The sequence below is a fragment of the Cervus canadensis genome, chromosome 13, assembly GCF_019320065.1.
Source record: "Cervus canadensis isolate Bull #8, Minnesota chromosome 13, ASM1932006v1, whole genome shotgun sequence".
NCBI classification, from domain to species: domain Eukaryota; kingdom Metazoa; phylum Chordata; class Mammalia; order Artiodactyla; family Cervidae; genus Cervus; species Cervus canadensis.
In genome coordinates, this window is record NC_057398.1 from 10092112 (window position 1) to 10109289 (window position 17178).

The window sequence follows — 17178 nt, forward strand, 5'->3', positions numbered from 1 at the left end:
TATACAAACTATGTGCGTATATTTGCTATTTTTTAGGAACTTATTTCAGTTTGCATGGCCTATAAATTTGAGTGTGTTGACAGCACATTTAGCAGCCAAATGAAAATATTAAGTCAGAGTATGAATCAGTCTCAGCCTCAGTTCAGTCGCTCAGTCGTGTCCGACTCTTTGCTCCTTGTTTTCAATTGCGATACTATACTGCCTCTCTGAATGTAGATACCTATATGAGGCACTGATAAGGAAAGATGATGAAAGTACACCATTAGGACGGGGGGAAAAGCAAGCTAACAATATGTGAAATCCATTTGTTTTTAAAAATCAGACAGATGAAGATGGAGTTCAGTTGAGTTCAATTCAGTCACTCAGTCGTGTCCGACTCTTTGCAACCCCATGGACTGCAGCATGCCAGGCTTACCTGTCCATCACCACCTCCTGGAGTTTTAAGTTCGTGTCCTTTGAGTCGGTGATGCCATCCAACCATCTCTGTCGTCCCCTTCTCCCACCTTCAATCTTTCCCAGCATCAGGGTCTTTTCAAATGAGTCAGTTCTTCGCATCAGGTGGCTAAAGTACTGGAGTTTCAGCTTTAGCATCAGTTCTTCTAATGAATATTCAGGACTGATTTCCTTGACGATGGACTAGTTGGATCTCCTTGCAGTCCAAGGGACTCTCAAGAGTCTTCTCCAACACCCAGTTCAAAAGCATCAATTCTTTGGCGCTCAGCTTTCTTTATAGTCCAACTCTCATATCCATACATGACTACCGGAAAAACCATAGCTTTGACTAGATGGACCTTTGTTGCAAAGTAATGTCTCTGCTTTTTAATATGCTATCTAGGTTGGTGATAACTTTTCTTCCAAGGAGTAAGTGTCTTTTAATTTCATGGATATTTTTATCAGCACTAGAGTATTAGGTGTTTCTGGCAAATGCAAAAAAAAAAAAAATGTATTTACAGCTAAGTATAACAGATCATACTTTTGAGTTAATTTTCATCTAAAGTTAACAGTGTCAAATCATTATCCCAAGTGAACTTCAGAATTCAAACCAAAAAAATAAAATAAATGGTTTCATTATGGAATTGAATGACATAAGCTGAACTTGGGCCTATAAACCCAGAACTTCAGAGTTTTAACCTCTCTTTAGCATAATCTCTTTGTGGCCTTGGGCAAGTTGCTTTGCAAAAACAGAAAACTGACAATCAAAATGAGAATGACAGAGGTGTAGAGATCTAGCTTTTAAAGCATTTGGATCTGAGAAGAGCCTCCTAAGTGGATGTTTCTCCTAGCTCTTCAGCCTTTCTGTTTTAAACCTGATTTCTCTGTCTTTTATATTCTGCCTTCTGCTGTATTTATACCTGTTTTCTTACAAAGACACACCATGTCCTTTGGAAGCATGTTTTATGAAGTAATAGATATATAGGCCGAGGATTTTAAAAGTTATACAAAGTAAAACTTTTTTCATGTTTTTATGTTTGTGTGTGTGTAAATATATAAGACCTTTCTGTATAGGTTATTGTTCACTAAATCATTCACTTCACATCCTAAGATGAGATATGACTGAGGAATGGTTCACATTCATTGACATTCAACTAATAGGAATATAAGAGATTTAAAATTCATTTTTGTGGTTGAAATAATTACTCCCTGGGTTATTTTCTAGAGAATCACATGTGTTTTGTATTGCTGTAGGGCAGGACTAGATTTAGCTATTTGCCTAAGGATGAATAATCCAGGTGTTGGCCAAACGACTTTTAGAAGGGAAGTAGAGAAACATCCTTAAAATCCTTTTTATCTTTTCTGATCCTGATATTAGTCTGTCAAAGAAAACAAACTTTGCCAGCCATATTTCAGAGCCCTTTGGAGCAATGAAATAGTATGAGAATGAGTGGTTTTTGAATTTTGAGTATATTACTTGTATTTGCATATTCTTTTAGCACCACCAAAATATGTTTGCTTGCTTTTTTTTTAATGTTATGATTCATAATATATTCATAATATTTCTTGGACGATAAAGTTATTTTGATAATATTTACTCTATTTTTAGCTCTCAAAGTGACAAACTATGACCCTTTAAGAAATCATCATGATGATTATTGAAATTACTAAGTATACAGAGGTATGAATTGTATTCACCTGGGACACGCACACACACACTACACTATTGTATCCGGTTGTAGAAACTGTAGATAGTTTGCTCTACAGGTTGTGTTCAATTTAAATAGAGGGCAGGACAAATGGGCTTCATTATGACAGTTCTTATGGTATATGAATGCTTAATAATGCCCTAGTTTTAAATTAATTTATAACTAATTTGCTGTGGAAGTTTGGAAGAATTTTTAAAAATCTGGATTAAGATTAGAATGAATTCTAACTAAATGTATCTGTTGCCATTTTCAAATTAACAACTGAAAGATGCTTTATATACTCTAAAAGATATTTTCTATATTGCTTTTTTTTCTAACTACATTTAAGAAACCAAAATAACCAACCTAGAAATCAAAGATGATGTATAAGAAAATTTCATATTAGTTAATTTCTTTTAAGGTGAATATGTCAATTATTCAGTATTATAATTGAATATATCCAGGTTTTTGAGTTTCTCTCTTATTAGTATTTTAAAAGACACCACAACATTATGTTTCTATATGCAGTATTGTGGTGAATATGATCATTACCTTAAATAAATGACATTTTTCAGTAGCCAGAAATCAGGGTTTTTAATTGTTATTTTGTGAATTTTATAAAATCTCATCTCAAGGTACTTTGGTAATATTTGAATGGTGGGTATGATGGTACACAGAAGATAAATCTTTCAAAGAAAAGTACCTTATTTTATGACTGCCTAAAATATATACTTATACCTTTATTATTATTCATAGATTAATATAACTTCAATTTTATATTTCATTTTATTTATCATATGCTTGCTTTGAATAAAATTATAGGAGGTTTAAAAAATAACTGTCCCTCTCCTTTAAGGAAAAAGTCGTCATCCTTATTTACTTAAGTAAATTGCATTAGTGGTAGTATTTCTCTTGGCTGTTTGTTCAGCCGCTAGAGTCCCTTGTGACCTTGGGTATATATTCGAAGAGGTGACTGATGGTTCGTGGTGTTCTAAATTTTCTGGTAGTTTGCCTGTTGCCTGCCTCTGGGTTTGTCATCGCCCTTATGCTGACTTAGGCAGTATTCCTTCAGTCTCTTATCTCCAGGCTTTGATGCATATGTTCTGAAGGTGGCCACAGTGACTTTGGGTAGCAGCAGATGGTGAACCTTCAGGCTGCCACCGGCTATACTGGTGTTAAGTTGGAAAGTTAACGTTTGATGAAGAATCAGTAGTGCATATGAAAGAGCTTTCACTGCTGAAATATCTTTTAATTAAAAAATTAGCATACTCAAACCTTTGCAAATGTGTGGGCATTTAAAGAAGTCTAAGATCAGTTGTTTTCTTATAGAGAAATCAGTTATTTACCAGCTTAGTTTATTCTTTCCTCCTTGTTCCTGCCCCAATTGTTTGTAGTAAAGGCAGATAAGAGATTTAGGTAAACTGAAATGGGATGTTTTGGGGAATTAAATGTATTGGGATAAACATTTAAACTATATTTTGATTTGTGATAATTTGGAATTTAATAACTGGAAAGCAATGTGGATCTTGCATACTACTTCCATAGAATCCTAGTAGATCAGTTCTGTTGTTTCCTGCATTTGAAGATATTTCTAGGTTATAGACGCCTAGAGAACTCAGCCCACTTCAAAATGATATTTCACCTTGCTGTAAGTTGGTTGGTGATGTTTTTGGCTTTGCCATCAATCCATAAAGCAACATCCTTTTGAATTGTTTGTTCACTTACTTCATGATGTTGTCTTATGTTGGAAATTCTAGCACCAATAAAACACTGATAAGACATCAAAGAATTTTTTTTCTGTTCCCCTTCAGTCACAAGGGTACTTTTTATGCTTTACTGAAAACAGACCCTTGAACTCTCTATCCTTTAGGATAGAGTTGCAAGTATCCATGTCAAATGTTACTCTTCATACTTCAGTTCTTATCAGTGAAACAACTTTTGTGAGCACAGGACCATCAAAAACAGTTTGGTTTCATGGTGTGAGGGCACGAAGTGCCTCTCCACTGTCTGTTCATGCTGACGCTCCTGGCGCTGCAGTTTCTCATGGACAAAAGTGGTAGGCTGAGTATCCTTTACTTTTGGAGTTGCCGGGCAGTAGTACAGGGAACACTGCTAGCTTCTGATGTCCAAAAAAGAGAAAGTTAGACCCCAGTGGGAAGAACTGGAAGAATTGCTGGTATTAAAGTTCATCGAGTACTCTTTGTTTTCTGCTGTTGAATTTTATAAGATATATCTCATGAGAATAAGGTATGGAATTAACACTTAACAGTCAAAATACATTTTGAGTATTCTAAGCCTATGAAATGAGATGAATTTTAGCAATAAGTGTAAGTAACATTTGATTATCACCATGTGGTGTTGACAGGGAAAGCAACGGTTTAGCGCTTTAGGTTTGTGACTGTTTGTACAGACGAATAACATTACCAGTGCCTATAACACTGCCAAGATGAGTTTAGTGAATCTAATAATGGTCAAGTGTGGGCTGTTCAAGAGAGTATAGTAAGTATAACCTTATTTATCTGGAACTATGTTGAGAAAAACTAGCTAACTTGTCTGATTGGGCTTCTCTGTTTTCTCTGGACTCTTTCTTATGTTGATCCCCTGGTTCTCTGGTATGTTGATGTGTGAGTTCTAAGTGGTGTACCTTGCACAACTGAAGTCCATTTAGATGACGTCCAGTCAACAGGAATAGTACTGTGACAGCCGTTAAAGGGAAGGCTGTTTGTCCCAGTATGGCTGTCTCTGTAGGCTTTTCTTAAACATTAAAAACAAAAAACCAAAAAAAACCCCAACTTTTATTCATTGTTTTGGAGTCCTTTGAAATAAGTGGTACCAAAGTAGTGAGAGGTGTTCCCTTGGATTACCCAGGTAATCTTTCTTCTTAAAGGAATTGGAGCTGAAGTTACTTCTAGAGGCTTACAGACTTTGAATGTCAGCATTTAAATTAAGTATCTAAAAAAATTCAAAAATAGATGACATATGATCTTCACTGAAGGGAACTTTCTGTACTTCCTCACCACAGTCATCGTGTCTATATTGCTGTTTTTCTCTTTTCTTTTCTCCAAATTTATTTTTCATGTGCCTAAAAAATAATTGTCATTTGATACTTTTGATATGCTGTCCTACCTCCCCTATCTTTCCAGAGGTAGTACCTAGTTAAACCTACTTAAATGTCAAGCCTTCCCCATTCTAGTTAACAAAATTTACTGATAGTCAGCTGGAGCTTTTCCTGCTACTGTTGTGAAAGGAAAGTAAGCAAGTCTCATTGTTCTGGTGGAATTGAGGAACAGATGAGGCTAATCCTGGAGGGATAAGTTGTTTGCTTTTTTCTTTTTTTTTTCCAGTTAGGAGCAGTGGTTCTATATATTATCGTGGGCAAAGATGGAGTAATCTCTCCTGTTAGACCATATGCTAATATAGTGCTGATAAGGAAGTGTGAAAAATGAAAGGGAAAAATACATTAATTGTATTCTCTCAATAAGGTATGCCATCCAAGATAATTATTTCATGACAGTTTGAGTTATAGAACTTGTTTTATCATGAAATAAAAGCTGGTTTTAGGAGCCTTTCATTGGAAAGACAATTGTATCAAATTAGTACTAGATTAGATTTTTGTCTTTATAAAGGTGAGCAAACCCATGAGCAGTTTTTAAATTGATGTGTTCTAGTCCACAAATGAACAAATTCTGTTTGAGGGTTAAAGAAGCTATTATTTTGTCCTTTATGCTGACAGCTTCATTACAGATTGGCCTACTGTTGGCATTAAAAAAATGTTTGGCTCCTTATGATCTTTGTGCATGCAACTATAATATTAATGCAGTGCCATAGCACTGTTCATTAAGAAATGACTCTAAATGAGGTTGAAGCGTGTAAATTTGGAAAGATACAGATGTTAAATGCAGTCGTTTCTCTTTGTATACAGCCGTATGGCTAATAATTTCCAAGTGGCTAAAGCTCTTGTTAGCAGGAGTGCTGGTGTGTTAAGAATGGCTCTATAAATAACTTTAAGAACTGAAGTTGAAGGTGCTTCTTTTAAAGACTATTGTTAACTAAACATTATTGCCAAACAGATGGAAAGCATTCACCAGCCTGATGTTTTTAGGTCTAATTATATTATCACCAGCCCTGTACGGCTCAGTTGAAGAGGTGTATCCAGAGGCCAATTTATAATCATTTAGCCAACACCTGTTTGGGAGAAATTGACAGTCAAAGGGCACATTTAAAAAAAATCACATATGTTCTTGTGTTTATTGCCTCAATGTGAACATTGTCTAGTCACAAACAAACTTGGTAGGAGAAGAAAGTAAATGTAAACAAAGTAGCCCTTCTCAGCCATGTTTATCGATCTTAATTTGGCCTTTTTATCTGATCTACTTCATACTTCATGACTAAGTGAGACCAGCAAAGAGATATCACTGCTGATTTACACAGGAATATATTGTCCAGTCGATTAAGACGCTTCTGATAGAAAAAAGTTCTTTCCTTTGTACAGCTTCCATACTTTTTACCTGGTGGAACGTTTTCTGTATCATATCGATGTATGTTATTTAGATAGGATTGGAATCTGGTGAATGACTTAAAAGGAGTTACAAACTGATGTGAAAACAAATGAGATTTAAGGAACACTGAGTGTCTCTACCGGAGAAGGCAATGGCACCCCACTCCAGTACGCTTGCCTGGAGAATCCCATGGACGGAGGAGCCTGGTAGACTGCAGTCCATGGGGTCGCGAAGAGTTGGACACAACTGAGCGACTTCACTTTCACTTTTCACTTTTATGCATTGGAGAAGGAAATGGCAACCCACTCCAGTGTTCTTGCCTGGAGAATCCCAGGGATGGGGTTGCACAGAGTCGGACACGTCTGAAGTGACTTAGCAGCAGAGTGTCTCTACAGACTCAGTAGATGTTTATTTAGCTCACCTTTACAGAGATGTGCCGCCTTTTGCACTCATGTTAGTTTAGCAGTTAAAGAGGAAGAACCCTGGAGCCAGATTGCTAGGGTTTAAATCTCACCTCTCAGTTCAGTTCTGACTCTTTGCGACCCCATGGACTGCAGCACACCAGGCCTCCCTGTCCATCACCAACTCCCGGAGTTTAATCAAACTCATGTCCATTGAGTCCGTGATGCCATCCAACCATCTTATCCTCTGTCGTCCCCCTCTCCTCCCACCTTCAATCTTTCCCAGCAGGGTCTTTTCAAATGAGTCAATTCTTCACATCAGGTGGCCAAAGTATTGGAGTTTCAGCTTCAGCATCAGTCCTTCCAGTGAATATTTAGGACTGATTTCCTTTAGGATGGACAGGTTGGATCTCCTTGCAGTCCAAGGGACTCTCAAAAGTCTTCTCTCCAACACCCAGTTCAAAAGCATCAATTCTTTGGCGCTCAGCTTTCTTTATAGTCCAACTCTCACATCCATACATGACTACTGGAAAAACCATAGCTTTGACTAGATGACCTTTGTTGGCAAAGTAATGTGTCTGCTTTTTCATATGCTAAGTTGGTCATAACTTTCCTTCCAAGGAGTAGCATCTTAATTTCATGGCTGCAATCACCATCTGCAGTGATTTTGGAGTCCCCACAAATAAAGTCTGTCACTGTTTCCACTGTTTCCCCATCTATTTGTCATGAAGTGTTGGGACCAGATGCCATGATCTTAGTTTTCTGAATGTTGACCTTTAAGCCAACTTTTTCACTCTCCTCTTTCACTTTCATCTTGAGGCTCTTTAATTCTTCTTCACTTTCTGTCATAAGGGTGGTGTCATCTGCATATCTGAGGTTATTGATATTTCTCCTAGCAATCTTGATTCCAGCTTGTGTTTCATCCAGCCTAGTGTTTCTCGTGATGTACTCTGCATAGAAGTTAAATAAGCAGGGTGACAATATACAGCCTTGATGTACTCCTTTCCTGATTTGGAACAAGTCTGTTGTTCCATGTCCAGTTCTAACAGTTGCTTTCTGACCTGCATACAGATTTCTCAAGAGGCAGGTCAGGTGGTGTGGCATTCCCGTCTCTTTAAGAATTTTCCACAGTTTGTTGTGAACCACACAGTCAAAGACTTTGGCAGAGTCAATACAGCAGAAATAGATGTTTTTCTGAAACTCTTGGTTTTTCGATGATCCAGCGGATGTTGGGAATTTGATCTCTGGTTCCTCTGCCTTTTCTAAATCCAACTTAAACATCTGAAAGTTCATGGTTCATGTACTATTGAAGCCTGGCTTGGAGAATTTTGAGCATTACTTTGCTAGCATGTGAAATGAGTGCAAGTGTTCGGTAGTTTGAGCATTCTTTGGCATTGCCTTTCTTTGGGATTGGAATGAAAACTGACCTTTTCCAGTCCTGTGGCCACTGCTGAGTTTTCCAAATTTGCTGGCATATTGAGTGCAGCCCTTTCACAGCATCATCTTTTAGGATTTGAAATAGCTCAACGGGAATTCCGTCACCTCCATTAGCTTTGTTCGTAGTGATGCTTCCTAGGCCCACTTGACTTCGCATTCCAGGATGTCTGTCTCTAGGTGAGTGATCACACCATCTTGATTATCTGTGCTGTGAAGATCTTTTTTGTATAGTTCTTTTGTGTATTCTTGCCACCTCTTCTTAATATCTTCTGCTTCTGTTAGGTCCATGCCATTTCTGTCCTTTATTTTGCCCGTCTTTGCATGAGATGTTCCCTTGGTATCTCTAATTTTCTTGAAGAGATCTTTAGTCTTTCCCATTCTATTTTCCTCTATTTCTTTTTGTGAGCTTGAGCATATTAACAATTTTATGTTTGTTTTCTCATCTATGAAATTGAGAGTCACTCAGTCATGTCCAACTCTTTGTGACCCCATGGACTGTAACCTGCCAGGCTCCTCTGTCCATGTAATTCTCCAGGCCAGGATACTGGAGTGGGTAGCTGTTCCCTTGTCCAGGGGATCTTCCCAACCCAGGGATTGAACCCAGGTCTCCTGCGTTGCAGGTGGATTCTTTACTGCCTGAGCCACCAGGAAAGGCCTTCTCATCTATAAACGTGATTAATTAAAGTATACTTACCTCAGGATTTCCCTGGCAGTCCAGTGGTTAAGACTCCACACTTCACTCAAGGTGTGTGGGTTTGGTCCCCAGTTGGGGAACGAAGATCCCACATGCTGCATGATGTGGTCAAAAAGAAAAAGAAATAGTATACCTACCTTATTAGATTGTTGAATGAATTATGTGATTTGATTCTTTAAACCCCATCACAGTGCCTGCTCGAAAGTAAGCATTCTAGTAGGATACTTTCTCCTGTCTTTAGCTATTGTTTTTAACGGAGAATTCTTAGCAATTTATATACATCTCTAGTCCTGACTTATTTTCTAAACTCCATTCCCATATTGCTATCTACCTTCCAAACTTTTATTCCTAAATTCATTCACATATGTTTAGTGAACAGTTACTTTGGGAGGTGGATAGGTTATGTGTTGCAGGAAATACAGTTTCTGCCTTGTATTAATTTTCTGTTGCTGCATTACAAATTACCACAAACGTAGCTGCTTAAAACAACTCACTTTATGTAGTCAGAGTTCTCTGGATCAGCGGTCTGACAGGAGTTGCGTTGGGCTGGATTCAAGGTGCTGGCAGGGCTGCTTTCTTTCCTGGAGACTCTGGGGGAAAATCCACTTTCAAGCTCACTTGGGTTGTTGGCTGTAGTCCTTTCTTTGGGGTTGTAGGACTGTGGTTGCTAGCTCTCAGCCAAGGGTTGGCCTTTGTACCTGAAAACTGCCTGTTCCTTCTCATGCTTACTGTGAGCTCCTAGAGGTCTATGTCCAGTGTTTACATGTGGACCTCTGTATCTTGGAGCCAGCAGCAACATCTCTCTCATACTATGAATCCCTCTGATTTCCCCTTCTGCCATATCAGTTTTGTGCATCATTACAGTTCTGGACTGAGACAGTTCTCTAAGGGTTCATGTGATTTGATTGAGCCCACTCAGATAATCCAAGGTAATCTGTTGTAAGGTCTGCATCCTAATTACATCTGCAGAGTCCTTTTGGCCAATAACATAACATATTCACAAGTTATGGAGATTAAGGTATGAGCAACATTGGCAACTGTTATTCTGCTTACAACATGCTGATGAAAAGCTTGAAATCTGGTTGGGATATGGACCAAAGTGACCAAATAAAACCATATTGAAGAGGCTGGTATCGTATATAGTAGGAAAACATAGGAAGAGCATCAGTGACATTTGAGCTGAATATGGAAGTATGAGTGCTTGTTTGGTAAGGGGCTGGGTGAGCATTTCAGGGAGAAGAAGCTATTATAGTAAAGCAGTAATAGTAACAATTGGCTGTACCAAGCACTTTTAAAGATGATCTCACTGAAGTTCTCACAAGTGGTAGAGACTATTATTTTCTCCCATTATGGGCTTCCCTGGTGGCTCAGCTGGTAAAGAATCCACCTGCAATGCGGGAGGCCTGGGTTCGATCCCTGGGTTGGGAAGACCCCCCGGAGAAGGGAAAGGCTCCCCACTCCAGTATTCTGGCCTGGAGAATTCCATGGACAGTCCGTGGGGTCGCAAAGAGTCAGACACAGCTAAGTGACTTTCACTTCACCATTATATCTTCTACAGATGAAGCTATAATATCTTCACATATGGAGTAGGAATGGTAAAATTATCTTATTGGGTAATTGAAAGAATTAACAGTGATTACACATGACTAAAGCGTAGCACATAGTAAACACTGAAATCATGGTAGGCCAAAGAGAGTGGAGGATGGAGAGGAGACATACTTAGGGCGTAGAATTGACTAGACTTGGTCACTGGTCACAAAGGTGGGGACAGGGGAGAACTCACAGGACTTAGGGAACTTTTTGATTTAGGGGGTTTCCTGGGTGATAATATTTAATACTGTTAAGAGGTAAAATTGGGTTTTGTTTTTAGTGAGGAGAGGGCTTTGAGAAGGTATCTGTGGGAATATTCGTTTGAAATTAGAAAGAGTAGAATAGGATAGATCAAGCACCCAGAAGAGGGGTCAAAGATGAAGTTGTCACTATGACTTCAAATTCATCAGGTCTTAAACAGGTTCCTCATTTTAACTTGCCTGTTTCTTCTCAGCATTCTTTTATTTTCCTAAGCTTGATAGCTTCTTTTACCCTTGACTCCCAACTCACTGAAGAGGGCAGGAAAAAAAGACCTTTACACAGTGCTTACAGAATGCTGCGTGTTTACAGATTTCTGAGGTGTAAGTTCTGCCACAGCCCATTTCAGACTGTGCTGCTTTTGTGCTATAGTAGTGGAGTTCAGTAGCTACACCAGAGACCACATGGGTTGCAAAGCCTAAGATATTTACTGCCTGTATCTCTCCAGGAATAGTTTGCCAACATCTGCTGTAATGTCTCTAAAAAGATCAACATGATATAAAATATATAAATATTGAATATATTTATAAACTATAAATATAAATATGGGAGGGTGATTCCCTATCTCTATTCACTCTTTCTTTTCATTAAGATGGGTAGGGGGAGTAGGTGGTTTGAGGGGGTGATGTGTGAAATTATGAGGGGTCTTGAGGTCATTTTTTGGATGTATGCTTCTTCTCTGAATAAGAAAAGTGATACATGATATAACATAATTTTTTAAAAAGAAAACCTGCCATAACTATTTTGAGAATAGAACATAGGGCAGCAAAGATAGAAGCAGAGAAATCTGTTGGGAGGCCATTGTTATAATCTGGGTAAATCTTTGTTTCATTCAGGGTAATACCTGTGGAAGGGGTGAGGTGAGTTCAGATTCTGGATACAGTTTGAAGATAGAGCTGGCAGGATTTGCTGATGGAAAAGGAGGAGTTAAGGATGAGTCCAAGATGGAGAAGTAGCACCAGAAGGGTGCCTTGGGTTGGGGCCTGAGTTATTGAGATCACATTGCAGCAAGTGGCTACGTTTGAGGTTTTGGGAAGAAAGTTGAGACTTCAATTTCTGTAAAACAATTTTTTTTTTTTTTTTTTTTTACTTAGCCACTTAATGTTTCATAAGGAAGAGTTCTTTTTCTAAAGTAATGTTTCCTTTTAAGAATTATATTTTAAAATAAATCTAGGAAAACATGGTAGTGTTTCTAAAATATGGCATTTTTAGAAAGGAAATACCCTTTGGATAGGATTTTTCACAGTGTGATTTGGTGACTTAAAAAAAAGCCTATTCAAAGCAACCTAGATGCCCATCAGCAGATGAATGGATAAGGAAGCTGTGGTACATATACACCATGGAATATTACTCAGCCGTTAAAAAGAATTCATTTGAACCAGTTCTAATGAGATGGATGAAACTGGAGCCCATTATACAGAGTGAAGTAAGCCAGAAAGATAAAGAACATTACAGCATACTAACACATATATATGGAATTTAGAAAGATGGTAACGACAACCCTATATGCAAAACAGAAAAAGAGACACAGAAGTACAGAACAGACTTTTGAACTCTGTGGGAGAAGGTGAGGGTGGGATGTTGCGAAAAGAACAGCATGTATATTATCTATGGTGAAACAAGTCACCAGCCCAGGTGGGATGCATGAGACAAGTGCTCGGGCCTGGTGCACTGGGAAGACCCAGAGGAATCGGGTGGAGAGGGAGGTGGGAGGGGGGGATCGGGATGGGGAATACGTGTAAATCTATTGCTGGTTCGTGTCAATGTATGACAAAACCCACTGAATAAATAAATAAATAAATTAATTAAAAAAACAAAAACAGAAACAAAACAAACAAACAAAAAAAGCCTATTCAGAAATTAATGGTTTTGGCTGAGTCAGTTTCAGCACTTTCCCCCCAAACCTTTAGTGTGGTTTCAAAAAGTTATGAGTTCGTATTTCACTGATTGTAAATAATTTATTACTCATGTCTTTTTTTGTAGGTTTTACTTGTAATGGACACAAGGACAGAACAGACATTTATTTTAAAAGTAAGTAGAAATTTCTGTTTAATGAGTTTAGAAATGTATTTTCAAATTATGCTTCTGAAAGAAAGTATTTAATTTTTTTCTGGGTGTTTGAATGGCTTTTTTTGTGTTTGCAGTCATCTGGATTCACTTTAGTTTGTGTCCTTCCATCACAGTTGATAAATACTCTGTAGCATACATTTAAAAAGAGTGTGGAGGAAATAATTTGAATAAGTTGAAGACTCATTTTATGCTGTTTAAATGTATAGTGTATAATTTAAATACATCTCTAATATATTTTACATAATTTATGAAGACCACATACAATCATACTTTTGATTACGATTACAGTTCTTAAGAGCTGAAATTTTACCTTAAAGTCTTTGTTAAAGGTATTTGGAAAAGTGTTATCTACATCCCTGGCCATGTCTTTTACCTAAATTCAATTTTGATTCTCTGTATTACTCAATTTGTAATTAAGTGAATAAGGGAAGAAACCCCCCTCAATTTTGTAATTTCAAAATCGTATTTGAAGTGGATTTTCATAGTGCAATATTCTAAAAGTATCCTAATTTTAAGCATTTCCTCAGCATCCAGAATTAATGAATTTCAAATCAGTGTTATGTTTTTCTGATATTTTTTCTTTTACTTATCAGCATGGCAGTAGGTCACATTGACATACACGGAAATAAATTTTTCTCTCTGAGTATACTTTATTGCTGATATTTCCGCAGGTTTTTAAACCATGGTATGACGCAAGAAACTCCACATACCTTGTTCCTTTGGAGAAATGTTCTTTGGAGAAAATGATCTTCATATTTTTTTTGGAATAGCATTTCAAAACTGCCTGTTTAATCTCGGAATACCTTTTGTGTCTCAGGAATTTGAATTGATCTCACGATGTCTACTGCTTTGAAGATACACATAAGTAAAATAAAACTTAAGGAAAGGTCATAGAGAAATAACTGTGTGTCATCCTGATGACTTAGTTTGAGAGCATCTCTAATAAAAACACTGACCCACGTAATTGATTTTAATGGCAGCTTTGTGGCATCTTCAGTGCTCTGGACTCACGCCAGATGCCATCAGCAGAGCCTCCAGGGACCGAGGGGCACAGAGCAGCAGATGAGTGGTTTCTCTGAAGCCCAGAGTAACTCGGATAGATTAGTTTGGTTGATAAACACAGAGCGCAGCAGGCTCCAAAGGCAGCTGAGGGTACAACTGACCTTTTTGTTCTCTGTCAGGGTCTGAGGAAAAGCAGCGAATGCAGCCGGAACAGAAAGACCATCGTCCCCCGCTGTGTGCCCAACATGGTGTGCCTGCACAAGTACATCGTCTCCGAGGAGTCGGTGTTTCTCGTGCTGCAGCACGCGGAAGGTTGGTCTGCGGCTCAGGCTGTGTGCGCTGAAAGCTAGGCACCCTTAGCTTTTTGGTTTCTATAATGCCCTTCTTCCTTCTGTCGTTACTTGAGTGGATAAAACATATGAAACACGTGTAAGAAACGGTTTCCTTATGCCTCTGCTTGGGCCCCCCACCCCCCCACTTTGAGTTGCGAGGGACAATGAAAGCCCAGGCGAGCAGCAGACTTCATTTGGAACATTCTTAGATACGCTTAGCTGCTTCCTTACTCGGAGGATGGGTTCAATATGATGAGAACTTTAATGCGGCCGTGTGCTAAGAGAACTAGGTTTTATCTTAGGGATTTCTCTTGTTCTCTGCTGAAAAGATACATTAATGTTAGATGACAAAAATGAAAAGCATCCCCTGAAGAATTAATTAATTACCTCCTTTTTTAGAAAGCATAGGTATTTGCTTAACGTTTGACATTAACTAGTTATTCTGATCTGGGTTTTTATGAATACAGCCATTGGCATCACATATGGGTACAAAGCAGGGGCGCAGTGCTCTGCCTTCAGACTCTTTATGAGATTTCAGCTCTTAGTAAAGGGAACAGGTGGCAAAAAAAAAAAATACTAAATTTTGGTTTGTTTTTGCCCTTTAACACCTGAATTTAAATAATTAGTCTTTTATTAAAATGAACACAGCATATAAATATAAATGCACAAGATAAACATTGCCTTTTGGATTTTGAGAGATATTTTTAAAATGGTAAAGAAAATTAAATTATTTTCCATATTTCAAGAAGGTTTTGTTATTGTTTTTACGTCACTGAGCATAAAGAACTGTTGTGCTCTAGTAATAGGTGTAACACTTGAATTGAATGCATTTTGCTAGGAAAATGAGTCATTGCTTTGTGGGATGAGGTCTCTTATGATAACTAATGTAAGATTTTTGATGGGGGCAATAAACTATTAATATTGTTTATTATGAAGTACAGCACAAGATAACTACAGATGGAGGGAAGACCTCCATATGTAGTATTTAATAGGAAATTCAGAAGGGGCTCCATGGTCTCTCAGGTATTAAGAGAGTTAATTGCGTGTGTGAATTGGATAACTAATTCACCTTTGTTCAGACATTATAGACAGCTTTTATCTGAGGATACCAGTGCATTATAGACATTATTGAATTAGAGGTCATGTCATCTGATAGCGAAATACAGCCACCTCTGGTGTGGAACAAAATAACTTGCGTAGTAATAATCCATAATAATTTAGAACAAGGTCAGTAGGATGAATGTAATTATAGTCAATATTCTATTACCCAGTGTGGATTATTCATGTTGGAGATAATCTGGTAAATTTTCAATTCTAGTTTACCTCTGCTATTTGAAGCTTCCTCTTCCTGTTTTTCCTTTTCCTTCTCCAAATATTTTTTCTTATGCCATCTTCTTATCATTTCTTATACTTCCTAAAGCTCATATTTCAAATGATTTTACCTTATTACTGTAGAAGATGTTTATAATCTGCTTTAAAGCCATAGACATGTGGCTTTCAAATTTTTCGGTTTTAGAACTGTTTGTTATCTTCACCAAATTTCTTTTTCTTTGCTGTTGACCATGCCTGCCTTTGAATGATCACATGGCCATGGAATTTGTCCTGGATTATTTAAATTGGGGAGAAGGTGGGGGGATGTGGGTGGGGAGAGGAGAGGAATTGCTTTTGACAGTTCATTTTGGGTGTTTATTGTTTAATTTTAAAAAGATTTTATAATACAAATATATAGTAGTAGAAATAGGGACTCTGGATTCATTTAATATTCAGCAAATTTATTGAGTATGTGCTATCTTTTAGGCTTTCTTTTTGATGAACAAGACAGGAAAATAAACTTACTTCTTGTGGAGAGTCAAACAGAAAACAAGAGTGATACTATCAGCTAATAATGGGGACTGTGCTCATTTCTGGGGCTTCCCAGGTGGTGCTAGTGGTAAAGAACTGGCCTGCCAATGCTGGAGATGCCAGAGACAAGGGTTCGATCCCTGGATCGGGGAGATTCCTTGGAGGATGGAATGGCAACCCACTCCAGTATTCCTGCCTGGAGAATACCATGGACAGAGTAGCCTGGCTGGCTATGGCCCATAGAGTCACACAATATTGAACACAACTGAAGCGACTTAGCCCGCACTCATGCTCATTTTTAACACAGAGTGATCTAATCGAGAGTGACTGGTTGACAACTTTAGTTATTCAAGGAAGCCTACTCTAAAAAAGTGACATTTTAGAGGAGTTCTGAATGACAAAAGAAATAACCCTTTGAATGTAAGGTGGAAGCCTGTTCTAGGTATAGGGATCAGTGTGAAAAATTGAAGGCAGAAGCAAACTTGGTTTGTTTGATGAACAAGGATGGAGACCATTTGGTTGGATCTAGCAAGCAATCGACAGCTTTGGTGGTATATGAAGCTACGGAAGAAGTAGGCAGGAGCAAGGTAGAGACTTTGGCTTTCATTCAAGGGCATTGGGAAATGATTGGACATTTTAAGCAGTGACAAGGTCTGATTCACATTCAAGAAAATCCCTCTGACTGTTGTATGTGGAATGGATTATAGAAAGTCAAGAGGAGACCAGTGAGTAGGCTAGTAAAGTAGCCTGGGCAAGAGATGATGGTGGCATGGTCTTCTGGGATTCTAGTGGAGTTGCTTTGGGGGTAATCAGTGGGACCTATGTGGGCTTCCCTGATAGCTCAGTTGGTAAAGCATCCACCTGCAGTGCAGAAGACCCTGGTTCAGTTCCCCAGTCGGGAAGATCCTCTGGAGAAGGGAAAGGCTACCCACT

At 38.2% G+C, this 17178-nt stretch overlaps 1 protein-coding gene across 3 annotated transcripts in view; it reads left to right on the forward strand.

Annotated features, from left to right (window-relative positions):
- RPS6KC1 (ribosomal protein S6 kinase C1) overlaps positions 1-17178 on the forward strand; it is a 195942-nt gene that overhangs the window by 136493 nt on the left and 42271 nt on the right. For all 3 annotated transcript variants that reach the window (XM_043486363.1, XM_043486364.1, XM_043486365.1), the window contains 2 exons: positions 12983-13030; positions 14251-14383. In XM_043486363.1, coding sequence (XP_043342298.1) covers positions 12983-13030; positions 14251-14383 — 181 coding nt within the window. The remainder of the gene's footprint in view (positions 1-12982; positions 13031-14250; positions 14384-17178) is intronic.